The sequence below is a fragment of the Filicampus tigris genome, chromosome 7, assembly GCF_054856515.1.
Source record: "Filicampus tigris isolate MCC_2025a chromosome 7, RoL_Ftig_1.0, whole genome shotgun sequence".
NCBI lineage: Eukaryota > Metazoa > Chordata > Actinopteri > Syngnathiformes > Syngnathidae > Filicampus > Filicampus tigris.
This window is the reverse complement of record NC_141223.1, coordinates 14,579,884-14,593,901: the sequence shown is the minus strand read 5'-3', so window position 1 is coordinate 14,593,901 and position 14,018 is coordinate 14,579,884. Positions and strand designations below refer to the sequence as shown.

Below are 14,018 nucleotides of genomic sequence, written 5' to 3'. Positions count from 1 at the left end.
TTTGTAAAGACAGATTTTTGTGTGTGTGGGGAGAGCGGGGGCGGGGTTAGCGTATTATATACAGTAGCTCTCACTACACCTCAAAGCCAGCAAACCCCTGCCGATTACCTTCTGGTGTGTAATATGCAGAGGTGGGCATTCCGTCCGATTGAGGGACAGGTCCGTCACTGATCAACGCCCATTTTGCTGAGGATTGACAAATGACGGGACACTTTTTAAAAATGAGGGACTAATACTGACGGAAGTGGATTTTCGTCAGTCGGAGTAATCGTCACTAACCGCGTCTGTCAGTGACAGACTGAGAGATCCGACACTGACGGACACCTGTTTTGTTGACGTTTTTTGGGAGTGCTAGTGGAGTTGGCGGGATAGACTGACGGAGTAACGATTACAATTCGGTTCGGCTTGAAAAAATGACGGACTGACGAATGATGGATGGGTACCCAGGCTGCTGACGGATGACAGACGAGCAACATTTTATAAAATTTTAAAAGTTTAAAAACCTCTGGTAATGTGCATCTGCACCCCAAAATAAAATGTCAGTGGGTGGGGAGCAGGGGAGAAGGAACCATGCTTTTAGCTTAGCATGTTTTCTATGATAATCTTCTCCCTATGTGCTCAGATCAAGAAAGTGGTGATCTATCTGTGTCGAAACAACACCATGCAAACCATGGAGGAGTTGATTTTGGAGTTGCAGCAGACAGACCCGGTCAACCCCGTGGTGCAGCACTGTGACAACCCGCCATTTTATCGCTTCACCGCCACAAGCAAGGGCGCCGTCAACACGGTGTCAGGTACTTCCTGGCGGACATCTGACAAAGCACCTCACTGATCATAAGCAAACAGGTTCACTTTTGGACTCTTTCAGGAAACACATCTAGTACCAATGTTGTGGTGGCAGGACAGGAGAGCTTCCCGGATGCAGATGAATACAAGTCAAAGGACAACGAGGAGAGGTGAAATCACAAATGTTGGGATAAATTTGGCCCAATTATCGTTATGTGTTTACCCCAGACCACAGGATAATTTTTCAGGCTAATCTTTTGGAAATACTTGATAAGATTGGAAGGGGGACATAATGGTCAAATTTGTCCGGTTATCAGTATGTGGGTACTCCACACCACAGTTAGAGACTTGCAAGAATCAGCCGTTTGCTGGTTTGATCAGAAGAGAAGAGAAATGCTAAAATTAGTCCTAATAGAAAGGTGTGTACCCCGCTGAAGTAAGTGATGTCCCTCCATCCGCAGGCTCAGCCATTTAATGAGAGCTCACCACCGTCTGGAATCTCACTACAGCAACAGTTCAGGAGGATCGTATGATGAAGATAAGTGTAAGTGTATTTCGGTGCCTCTCGCCATCATCAATAATTCCATCACCGTCTGGCGAAAGCAGGCCGGGAGAAAAACATGGCGACGGGCGTGGTGTCATTGATAATGCATATGCATGGTGCATGCAGAGTGTCCCTGGGGCTCTCTGCAAAGGCTTATGTGAGAACTGGCATTGACAGAAAAGCAAGCAGTTCAGCCTGGGGCCTTTATTATTGGCTCAAGTGCAACTTCGTTACACCCTTTTGGTTTGAGTACATGCCAACAAGTTGTCCTTAAATTGCCTTTTTTTTAAAGTGACAACGTTAAAAGTCCACTCTTTCTTGTTTTGTATCCCTGCCAAGTATAGTAGAGGTGTTGCTTTGTTAGTTAGCGGGATTACGGCAAGAATATAAATGGCGCAGTCCTGTCCACCCGCCCAGTGGCTTCAGTTCATCAATTTGCACCAAGACTGCATGGAATTTACTCGAACTGGTCAACAGCCATATTTGGTTTAGCTTTTGGTGGCTTTAATACGAGACACTAGCACAACATCAATTCTTCCACCCATAACAAAAACAACATGACAAATAGACATGTTTAAATGACCATTCATTTATCTGCCTAGCTCTTGCGCTTTCTATCTGACAAGCTAACTAGGATCTACAGTATCTATCCAACAACTAGCATGTAGCTAGCTAGCAAGCTCAACTAACTAGCATATCGTCGCTATCCTGTGAAAAACACTTATGTCCAATTTTGCAAAAAAAAAAAAAATTCGCAATGCGAAACACCATACATGTAAAAATAAAAAAAATTTGAAAAAAAAAGACCTAATTGTTTTTCACAGGACAGCGACAATATATTTAGCTAATAATCCAAACTAACTAGAATATAGCTAGCTAACAAGATAAACTAACAATCATCTAGGTAGCTAACAGATAAACTAACTAGTGGCTATATATCCATCCAATTTAATTTGATGCCATTGTCTTCCCACAGGTGAACCTCTGCCGCTCTATGCTGACTGGCTGATGGCCGTAGTTGAAAGCAACCATCCTCATCCTCTACCCATGCCTCTCAACGGCGGCTGCTGGGCTCCTTTGGTCGACTTCCTACCCGAGACAGTTACCCCGAGAGGACCTCTACACAGGTCTGTACTCAACTTCAATGAAAATTGAGTGATCTCGTTTGCTTGGCAACATTTACTCTGAGATGATCTTTGACTTCACAAAGTAGTTGATTCAGTGCACGGCAAAGTCGAGATTAAAGCTCTGGCGGTGTTTCTTCAATAAAATCACGTAAGGTATTTTAAGCACTTTTTTCCCTCTCAGGTGTAACATAGCAGTCATATTCATGACAGAGATGGTGGTGGACCACAGCGTGCGGGAGGACTGGGCCTTGCACCTCCCGCTGCTGCTGCACGCCTTATTTTTGGGTAAGTTTATACTGTAATTTGTCGTCTTCTCAGAAACACTGACCATATGATTAAAATAATTTGTGTGATCGTGTATTTTAAGTTGTGCATAAGTTGTACTGTGTTTTTTTTGTGCGTGTCAAATTGAGGTCAGTTAAGGGAGACCATATGTTTTCTATACCGCTTACTCTCATTTGAGTTTGTGGGTAAGATGCAGCCTATCCCATCTGACTTTAGGCAAGAGAAGAGGGTACACCCTTGGTCGTCAGCCAATCAAAAGACACATAATAGACAAACAAGCATTCACACTGACACTCCATCGATGGATAGTTTAGTCTTCAGTGAACCTAAAATGCTTGTTTTGGGGATATGAGAGGAACATGTTATACTGATTTGTGATTTTTTTTCTCTTTTTATGCCCAGGCCAAAGCCTGGTCTGTCTATTATAAAAAAATGTGGCTTTGGTGCCATCTGGTGGCATCTTGGTGTACCTTGACCTACAAGCACTCCAATTATTTTTTTCAAAGTACAAGCTGTTGTTTGGTCGACGTTTTACTTTGTGCTGCGTTGCGGGTGGGATTCAGAAATGCCACTTGAGTGAAGTAAAGAAAAAAAAAAAGCGATTAATCGATGTTCAGTAATACCCTTGCATGCGGGCAAAGAGAGACAAAGTCTCAGATGCAATTTCAGCTTTTTACTGATTAAAACAAACAGTTAAACACACATTATACAAAATGAGAACACTCACAAGAGCTGCTGTAGGCCACTGCTTATAACCAGATGCTCACGCACATACTAACCAGCCAACCAACTCCAGCGTCTGACATCACTCACTAGGCCACACCCGTTAAAGGCACACACCGAAAAAAATTCTACAGTATTTACAGTAATTACACTTAACTAAATAGTTATTGTAATATTTATACGATTGGATATATACTATATAGCTGTAGTTGTTTGTTATGGGTGAGTGAAAAAAAAATCCCAAATGAGTTCACAAATGGTGCCACAAATCAACTTTGACTGACACTTCACACATGCCAACAACGGTGGTAGAGAAAAGGCTAAAATAATAATTCAAGCCATTGATCCTGTTTTCTCAAGCGCTGTGCCTTTGGCCTTTGTCAATGACACATCAGTGTTTCAATTGTCAATTTGGCGTGATATGTCCCCTCCTCTCACCCTCAGGCATGGACCACTACCGTCCTGAGGTTTATGAGCACAGCAAACGTCTACTCCTTCACCTGCTCATCGCGCTGTCCTGTCACCACAACTTCCAGGCCGTTGCTTCGGTGCTTCTGCAGACACGCCAGCTCAATGGAGCCAAGACCCTCACTTGCCAGCCCGTCCTTCAGCCCGAGTTCATAACTTCAGGTAAAAGAAAAAAGGGAGTTAAAAAAAAGCCAAAATCGGCGTTGGTGCGAACGTCAAGAAGGAGAATGGATGGCTCACGTTCATGTTGGGATGCTTGTAGATAAGTCTCTTATCTGAGGAGAGCATGCATATTTGGAGCTTGTTCCAAAAGCAATATGGAGCACTGGGGACTTCAAAAGGTCTTGATTAAAGCATTCCACGTGGCTATTTTTACCCGCTTGCCCCAAGTGGAGCCATCTGTCAAAGCTCCAATGTACTGCTTTGGCTTCGTAGCTCCTTACGCGGTGAACTTTGGTAGGTTTTCTCCAGTGGTGCCAGAAGTACTCACACTCTGTACTTATAGTGGAGCAGATACATAAAAGAATCCTTGAAATGCTAATACGAGACTGAAATTTGAAACATATACTCTTAAAATCCCCCCCCCACACACAAAAAAAATACTGCTGCCCACACAAAATCCCAAGATGGTGGCCCCAAAATTCAAGATGTCTGCCCCAAAATGTTTTTCCCTTTACAACTTGAAATTCCTTGATTTTTAACCCTCATAAATACAAATATAAAGTTGGGTATTGCGGATCATTTGTTACCAAGTGTATATCTGTGTCTATTACACTCGTTGAATGAAATACAGCATATAGCTGTTTTTACAGACTCACAGGAGAGAAAAAAAATATATCAATAATAACTTTGAAAATATTTGTTTTTTAGATATAAATGTTTTAAAGTGCAATATAAATGTAACCCATTAAGGACGGGCGCGCATAACCACAATCCTACCACTAGAGCTGGGAGCACTGCTGCGTCTTTCTACCCTTAAAGCCGGTAGAGCGTATACGTAATTTTCTATTTATTATTATTATTTAATTCTCGGGTCTCTTAACCAATGAAATGCGTCAGAATAGACATGTGACGGTGTCGTGAGTTGTCAGAGGATATTCTGAATTTTTTTGAGCAGTAATGGCGGACGCCGTCGTCGGGAGCTCTAAAATGAATAACGGCAATGATATAGACAACACGATTGTGGACTTTGAACCAGTAGAACCAATCAAACGTGATATATGGTTAAGATATATGTTTGTAGATAATGACAATATCGATGTCTTTGTAACAGAAAAGAGGATGGTAATTACCATTCGATTTTTTTTTTTAATTAAACGTAGTGCTTCTCTTGCACTGATACTTTATTTTTACCTCTTTGATTGAAACAGTAAAGATGAATAAACTAGAGTCTGTGTGAAAGGCACATATCTAATCTCTCAGATTCTTTTGGAATTATGTTTCTGTCTGCTGCAGGGGCTGAGATATGAATTATTTTTGTAGGTGTTGAATTTCTGGGAAAACGTCAGGTTTTCAAGGGTAATTCCAAAGACGACCTTAGGTTTTGGGGAGCTGTTGAGCCAGTTGTTTTCAGCCTTAATGGGTTAAAGAGCATGTCTGCTAGCTATAGCATGTACATACTGCTGAAAGCCACAAACTGGTGGTTTCTAAGATGGAACAAAGCGCTAGGTATTCACCACAAATTATTCTTGGAGCTGAAAACCTTAAACATTTCTCTTGAAAAGGCCTTGTATGGGGTATATCATGCTTCTCTGAATCTTTGTATTTCTCCCTGGTTCACTTTACTTCATGTCGCTGCTGTCCCACTATTCCAAGATCTCTGCCACAGTTGACTTAACCTCTTTTCATGTATGCCTTTTTTACATATTATTTGCAAAGGTTGAGAAATGTAAGCTTACTTAGGCAAAGTAAAGCGTAGAAAATAGTTGTGTGTTCAAATGTAGGGAGCAAATGTAAAAAGTCTGCAAAAAATAAACGTAATATAAGTAAAGCACAGATACCAACAAAAATCTACTTAAGTACACTAACAGTTACTTTCCACTGCTGTTTTTTTTAAATGTTAAGACATTCTGGATTTTCCAGAGTGTTTATGTTGCTAAAAGTAGATGTTTAGTACAAAAACACACCACGATAGCACATAATTACATCATTAACCGGCTTCCCATACCTTCCCATTCCCTAAAGTGCGTATGTACTGTATGTGCAGTTTGACAGATCCTATCAGTGCGCCATTTCCTCTATTGTGCCCCAGGAGCTTTTGACTTTCTGAGGGAGGGGCAGACGTCTCCCGTGCCGGACTCCGGCTTGAGTTCCTCCTCCACGTCGTCCAGTCTGAGCCTGGGGGGGAGCACCGGCAACCTACCTGAGATTTCGGACGATCTGGCAGCCCATGCCAACGCCGATGAGAAGACCAGCAAGCTCATTGAGTTTTTAACCACGAGGTACCACTGAGAACCATTAAGTGCACGTGGAAAGCTTTAACTGAGAATGTTCTGCATGTCGATTACCATAAAAAAAAAAAAAAAGCAAACATTCCCCGTAGCTCATAAGCATGTAGATCCATGCACCATCTAGTGGTGGAGACTGCAGGTTGATGTTACAGTAATTAAAAAAAAAAAAAACATCTTTATACTGTAAGTGCCTATCTTAGTTTAACGTGTGAATGTGACCGAAATTATGATCACAAAAAAAAAACATAATGTTACAACATTACCCTTGTGAATAAATAGCCTACATATGACTTAATCTGGAAAAAAGAAATCACCAACTACATGTACAAAGACTCTAAACTAGACGCTCAACTACTCAGGCTCCTTGCTAACATATAAAGAGTTTAGGCTCTCTCTCATTTGAGATGTACCTCTTCAGTATACCTCCTTCACACCAATTACCATTTTCCTACTTTGAGCGAATAAGTGAGTTATTTCGGTATCATACATGACTAGGTTAATTTGGGTATAGCAAACCACAAATCGGCATCACAAGATGGCGGCAAAGCACGTTTTTATATTAAGGAATTTGACAGGTCCATTATTTGTGTTGTATGATGTCCCTCCGACTGCCAGGAGGCAGTGCTGAAAACACTGAACACACCTTTGCACAAGTGTCGGGCGAGACTGAATATCAACAAATGTCATTCGTGACCCCGGGTGAACCAAGGGCATGTATATGTATGAAGGCCCGTGGCACCCGGAAGACAGCCTCTCAAAACCTCCTCACGTGACTTACCACTTTCAACTTGACAGACTACGTCAAATATTTTCAAGTAATTATGGTGTGTATTGTTTTATAGAGCATGTGGACCCCTGTGGTGCCACGAAGACATCTCACCCAAGAATCATGTTTCACAAAGTACAGACCAGCTGACAAACTTCTTGCGCCACGTCGTGTCCATTTTCAAAGAACCTGGTAAGCCTTCCATGATATAGAACTGCCCAACCATCAGCAGAAAATGTATATATATGTATATATATATATATATATATATATATATATATATATATATATATATATATATATATATATATGTAATTTCATGTATTCCTCTAGAATCCCATCTGGAGCAGCAGCTGAGCGATGTGGCCCTGCACACGGCCCTGTGCAGTTCCTCGCGTCACTACGCCGGACGCTCCTTCCAAGTGTTCCGAGCACTGCGCCAGCCCATCTACGCGCACGCTGTCTCCGATTTGCTCTCCAGGCTGGTAGAGGTCGTCGGGGATCACGGAGAGGAAGTGCAGGTTAGTATGTGCATAAAAAATAAAACAAAAGAAAATTAAACATTGTATATTCATACCATCAAAATGTTCAAGCAAATGTTTAATTTTGTCTAACTAAAGTCAGCTCGCCTAATGCTAACATACCACCATGCCATACGCCATGATGATACAATCATTGATGACGAATCCAGCCCGAACAACCTTAATCGGTTTTCAGTTGAAAGCCGAAATGACACTGCTTTTATGTTTTATTTTTTTAACAAAAGTCAACTTGATTAGTGCTAACATATTGCAAAACCCTAAAGACAGGCTAATACAAATTAGTATCAATGTTATGGTAATTATTAACCTTAATGAAATCTACCTAATTAAATCTACATCTACAAAACCTAATTAAATCTACATCCAGTACAGCTTTCTGCTGCCTGGCATGTTGTGGCGCAATGTGGTAACTACAACACTACTTGCCTTTATGTAAAAACCCATAAAAAAAACGACCACTTAAAAATCTGCAATATAGCAGGGGTTCCAAACATGAACCACAATACTCATATGGAGTATATCACTATAGGTTAAGTTTTTCACTGTGGAAAAAAAAGAGCCAATACGTTAGATTAATTTGTCAATAGTCAACCGCTAATATACCTGGGGTTATTTTATTTTAAAATGATAATAATAATTGGGCAAACACATTGTTTCTGCCACTAACAGCTCAACTGTCATTTTCCAGGGCTACGTGATGGAAGTTTTACTCACGTTGGAATCTGTAGTAGACAACTTGGCCGAGTGCCTCAAGAATAACGACCTCATGGCCGTCTTGACCAGGTTTGTTCCCTGACCTGTTCCAGGAAGATACACCACTCACAAGAAGTAAGGGACGAGAGGCTACTGGGTGAAGTTTCGAGATGAACCCAAAATGCCATACAGTATGACTTTAGGCACAACAATGAAAAAAGCCTGGATAATTTATATATTGCAAGCATCATATCTTCCTTACATACATTGAGTATAATTATCCTTAAAAGAACATGTCGTATAAAATATCAGATCAATTATGGCCCTTTTCACACCAAAAAGAACCCATAAATCACATGGGGGATTTTCAAACTCTGATCTGAATATTACAAGTTCTACATGCATTTTATATATGCATTCTTAAATGTTTGATATATATAATACAAATAATTACTCAATAAAATGTATGTATCAATTTTATAAGAACATATAAAGCAAAGGCACGACAAGAAAAACTGTTTGCGACTACTAAAACTGTTTGTGCACATCTGGCAAATAACTTTTTGCAATTTTTTTGGTACACTGACGAAAAATCAACATTGGCTACGTTCGCAAACACTCGCAAGCCAGAGCGGGCGCTCAGTGACACAACCTTACATTTTCTGTGAGTGATCTATTTTCGGTTATTGACACGATCTTTGATTCCAGAGCGTCATCTCCGGATCTCGTCACCACGCTGAAGCTGATGTCCAACAGGAAGAGCACAGGCCAGCTCAACCTCCGCAGAGAAGAGCGCAGCCGGCATCAGAGGAGCTCCTCCGTGCCTAAGAAGTTTGGCGAGGCGGACAGGTGGTCGGACCCGCCTCGCAGTGCCACCCTGGACCGCATCCAAGCGTGCGAACAGCAGCTCCTGGCGGGCAAAAACTGCAGCCCGTTGTCCTCCAGGGACAATGTCTCGGACCAGGCCAACGCCAACCACCCCAACAACCTGCTGGCCACCATCTTTTGGGTGGCCGTGTCGCTGATGGAGTCTGATTTTGAATTTGAGTACCATATGTCACTGAGGCTGCTGGACAAACTGCTGGGCCACGTGCCTCTGGACAAGCGGGAGAACCGCGACAGGCTGGAGAAGCTGCAGGGTCAGCTGAATTGGAGCAGCTTCACGGGGCTCCAGCAGCTGCTGCTCAAGGGCTTCACGTCCACCGCCACCATCGACCTCACGCTGAAGCTCTTCTGGCAGCTCACGCTGGTTTCGCGGGTGTCCGTGGTGGACACCTCACAAGCTATCGGTAAATGACATGGTTCCATCACTTTTTATATGGTCTCCACGGTAAACGGGGATCACAGTTCTCCAAAAAGGCCACTGTGAGGATGTTTGTTTTCCCCCATTAGGTTTCCCCTTGAACGTCCTCTGCTTGCTCCCGCATCTTGTGCAGAATTTTGATGGCCCCACACACTTCTGTCAGGATGTCGCCGAAAGGATAGCACAGGTTTTTGTCCCTCCGTCATTCTAAATGCATCATTTAGGTAGTTTATTTTCCTGTTTAAGCAGTGTGAATGTTCAAACTATGCATTATGTAACAGAGGCTTGAACATTTTTTTTTTAAAGACAGCACAGTATTTATTTTATTTTTCTGCTGCAGTACATGTTTTACCTTTTAGGTGCACAACATATTTTTAAAGAACAGTTCAGTTGTATTTAACTTTTAATTACAATACGTTTAACCTTTAATATAACGTTACAGAAGAAATATACATTTGAGGAATAAAACCACTTCCTGCTTTTTCATGAACACTACACTACTGTGTTTTCGTATCGGTGGTACTTGGAGAGATCAATATTTTATGAGGTGGTAAATGTTTGAGAAACACTGATGTAGCTGATGTGTCCTATTTTGCCACTTACTTCTCGTATGTCTGTCCGTAGGTGTGCCTTGACGAGAAGAACGACAAGCTCTCTAACCTGGCCCACGTCATGACTCTTTACAAGACGCACTCCTACACTCGCAACTGCTTCTCGTGGGTCAACGTGGTGTGCAGGTACCTCCACGAGGCCTTCTCGGACATCACGCTCAGCCTGGTCACGTACATGGCGGAGGTTTGGCAATCAGTTGTTATTAAGGTTGCTGAAGTCGTTTTCTTTTTCTTCTTGAAATTCTTGCGTTGTTGTGTCACAGCTGTTGGAGAAAGGTCTCCCCAGTATGCAGCAGACAATTTTACAAATCATTTACAGTCTGCTGAGTCACATGGACCTTAGTGGGATTCAAGCCAAACCTTTCAACATGGAAGTGCTCAAGACCATAGAGAAATTTGCCCAGGTGAGGCCTTTACAACACTTGGTAACTGTAGCCACAGCACTATTAACCTGAGTTGGGCATTTTACTACAAATTGAGTGTCCGCTATTCGTCATCCGTCTGCAGGGGGGTCGTCGTCGATCATTCGCCTTTTTTTCCGGGGGTAAATAAATAGTATATAGTATAGGCTGGTCCACCTCTAATTTTAAACAGGCGTCCGTCGGTGAGTCCAACTAAAGTTTTACTTTCACACGCCACACCACATAATACGTTTTGATTGACCTGTATGTAAGATATAAAAGAAGCTACGTGATCTGTTAGCTTATCTGATAACTGCATTTTTTCAGTGGACAACTACTCCTTGTCATTCTTATTGTGAAAATTGATTTGTCTGAAAAAATACTCTTAACACACCCCACACCACAGGACATTCGATCGGGGTAATCTTTCAGATACTTACGATAATCTGGCCCATGATGACTTTCATCAGAAGGGGTGTAAAATGCTCAAATTAGGCCCGAGTATTGATATTTGTGTACCCCGCACCACCGAATAATTGCTCAAGATAATCTTTTAGAGACACGCCTTAATCAGGCCTTGCTCAAACTTTTGACTGGAAGGGGTGACAAATGTGCTCAAATTAGGCCTGGCATGTGTGTACCCCACATCACAAGATAATCACTCAGGATAATCTTTCAGAGACATCAGATAATTGGGCTTTCCTGACTTAATTTGGCAAGAGAGGGAAAATGGTGAGGCCCAGTTCAAGCCACAACTGATTGTTTCGTCACTCAAATGTGGAGTAGCTAAATGCTTTTTTTGGTTTTGTTTTGTTTTTACGCAGTAACTTTAGAGCCAAGGTTTGGAAAGTAGCAAAATGTTAGCAGACGGCGGTGGGAGGTTGAAATCAAAAAGTTTGTCTCGTGTCAGTGCAGTAAATTTGTAGAAATGCCTGAACTATAAACAGTTCTTGTCGAGAGCCGTGATCTGGCCTCAGCTTCCCCCCGTGGCCCTTGGCCAGAACACCTCTTTCCCTAAAAATAGACTCCATTAAATCACACAACAGCAACACGCCAAGGATGATGTTGTGCACATGTGCCGACTGTAGACGGCCCACTGGAGGGAAGCGCTGAACATCCTCAAGATGGTGGTGAGTCGCTCAGCCAGTTTGGTGCAGCCCTCCAGCGACCTCTCCTACGAGGACTTCAGCCGAGTGTGGGAGCGCTCATCCAAAGCCTTGCCTGGGAAAACACTGGATTTCCACTTTGACATATCCGAGGTGAATGACCTTCTTCTCACTCAACGGATCCATGTGAGACTTCTTTCTTTTCACACGTGGAAAACCTGTCCCTCTGTCCCCCTCACACCCACAACCATTATTCCAGGGTGTGGTGGGTGTTGGTTGTGTGAAATCTGAAAGCTGAAATTCTTGAGAAAAAGGGAAGCATTTTACCCACACCCTTTCCTTGTGTTCCCCTTAGCCAACCCCCTCAAGATTATAGCATAGAAGCTGAGAAGATAAACATCATAAATAAGCGGCAGCATGCTTGAGAAAAAAGAAGTGATGCGTGTGTGCGCGCGTGTGCACGTGTGTGTGAACTGAACACAGAGCTATTTGTGTAGCGCATGAATGGCAGGATGTGATGTCACATCATTGCTGCCTGTCTTTTGTGTGTGAATCAGTGATTCCTTGCCAACAGTGCGTGTGTTTGTGTGTGTAACAACACTGAGATGCCTGGACAGACTGCGAAGCCTCAAACTACAAGAGCATTCTTTTATTTACTTTGCGGAGTGCCGAGCGGACTTTTTCTCCCGTACTTACATGGCTGCATTTGTGTCAGACACCCGTGATCGGTCGGCGCTACGACGACCTGCGCGCCTCCCCGGGCCGGGACGGCAAGAGTAGAAGCGTGACGGTGACGCGCAGCACCTCCTCCTCCAGCTCTCTGGGGTCCACATCCAACAACGTCTTGGTGCCGGTCAGCTGGAAGAGGCCTCAATCTTCCCAGGTGATTACGATGCTGCAGACATTTCAGTAAACTTTGTAAAAAAGATTGGATTACGTTTTACAGATAGGTGCAGGAAAGGAAGCTAAATAAACAGAGGTAAAAAGTCGGGAGGTACTGTAAAGGAAGAAGGGAGTGATGGAGGGATGAGAGGATGGTAGGCAGTAAGTAAAAGGTTAGTATGCAAAAAGGAACATTCCGTAGTTAAATAAAGGTAAGTAGTTAGGTAATGGAAGGTATCTCATTGGTAGGTAGGAAGGAAGGTAGGTAGATAGGTAAAAAGATGCATGACTAAATCAGGCCTCAGTCTTCCCTGGGGATGTTACTGGAATGTTTTTGATTGAATGATGTTAGTTCACTTCATCAATGCTGTAACGTTTTCAAGGATTCAAGTAATGTTTTCCAGGTTCATGTTTAGTTATCTCTGTCAAGGAGCTTTTTCTCATGTCTGCGAAACTACACCGCCATGTCTCTATTTCTGAATGGATTTCTATCAGCGGTCGTGAAAAGGTCTTCGGGATGGGCTGAGGAAAAACATCACTTTTAGGACAGATGTTTTTTTCAGCATTTTAAAAAAATATTTAAACACTTCCAGCCCACCACCTCCAGGAAACAGGTGTTTGGCGGAGGGTCATGCGAAATAACACAACACAACTCAGAATGCTCATTTTGAGTGAGCCAACTGTTACAAAAATTATTATTGTTATTTGAACAAAATTTTCTAAAACCATGCAAGGTGTGAAAACACAATGTTTAATTCAAATCTGATCCAGATCATGTATTTGGGTGCAATGTAATCGGGACCATATTAACATGGAAAATCATAATGAATCTTTTCATTATTTGAACAAAATTTACCATATATACTATTATGCAGGTTCTAAATCTGTCATGTCAAATTTAATCCAGAACAATATAGATTATGCATTTTTGTAGTAATGTAAATTATAAAACAACACTGAAATTGACATCTGATTCTTACTTGAACAAAATGTTCTGTTTGTTGTGTTATCTGTGTTTAATCCAGATGCAATCCAGATTGCGCTATTGGCAGCAATGTATATGGAAACATGTTTACATAATTCACTGTATATCTTTGTCAGATATGATCAATTTTGGTTCTAATTGCTTTTTAGCTGGGGACAAAAGCCTTGTTGAAAGTTCCACCTGTTTCACACACTGTTTTTGTTCCTTTCTCTTCAGAAAAGAACCAGAGAGAAACTTGTGCACGTTTTATCTTTGTGCGGGCAGGAAGTGGGTCTCACAAAAAACCCTTCGGTAAAGATACAACGCAACGCGACCAATCATCTCGTCATTATTGAAGAACGGCAGT

The 14,018-nt window shown here is 42.2% G+C and overlaps 1 protein-coding gene across 5 annotated transcripts in view; it reads left to right on the top strand.

Annotated features, from left to right (window-relative positions):
• frya (furry homolog a (Drosophila)) overlaps window positions 1-14,018 on the top strand; it is a 71,529-nt gene that overhangs the window by 42,218 nt on the left and 15,293 nt on the right. For all 5 annotated transcript variants that reach the window (XM_086035016.1, XM_086035020.1, XM_086035017.1 and 2 more), the window contains 17 exons: window positions 623-794; window positions 869-956; window positions 1,248-1,330; window positions 2,307-2,457; window positions 2,639-2,742; window positions 3,910-4,095; window positions 6,185-6,374; window positions 7,226-7,341; window positions 7,483-7,670; window positions 8,380-8,474; window positions 9,093-9,673; window positions 9,777-9,874; window positions 10,312-10,482; window positions 10,562-10,702; window positions 11,788-11,958; window positions 12,521-12,688; window positions 13,889-13,963. In XM_086035016.1, coding sequence (XP_085891142.1) covers window positions 623-794; window positions 869-956; window positions 1,248-1,330; window positions 2,307-2,457; window positions 2,639-2,742; window positions 3,910-4,095; window positions 6,185-6,374; window positions 7,226-7,341; window positions 7,483-7,670; window positions 8,380-8,474; window positions 9,093-9,673; window positions 9,777-9,874; window positions 10,312-10,482; window positions 10,562-10,702; window positions 11,788-11,958; window positions 12,521-12,688; window positions 13,889-13,963 — 2,778 coding nt within the window. The remainder of the gene's footprint in view (window positions 1-622; window positions 795-868; window positions 957-1,247; window positions 1,331-2,306; window positions 2,458-2,638; window positions 2,743-3,909; window positions 4,096-6,184; window positions 6,375-7,225; window positions 7,342-7,482; window positions 7,671-8,379; window positions 8,475-9,092; window positions 9,674-9,776; window positions 9,875-10,311; window positions 10,483-10,561; window positions 10,703-11,787; window positions 11,959-12,520; window positions 12,689-13,888; window positions 13,964-14,018) is intronic.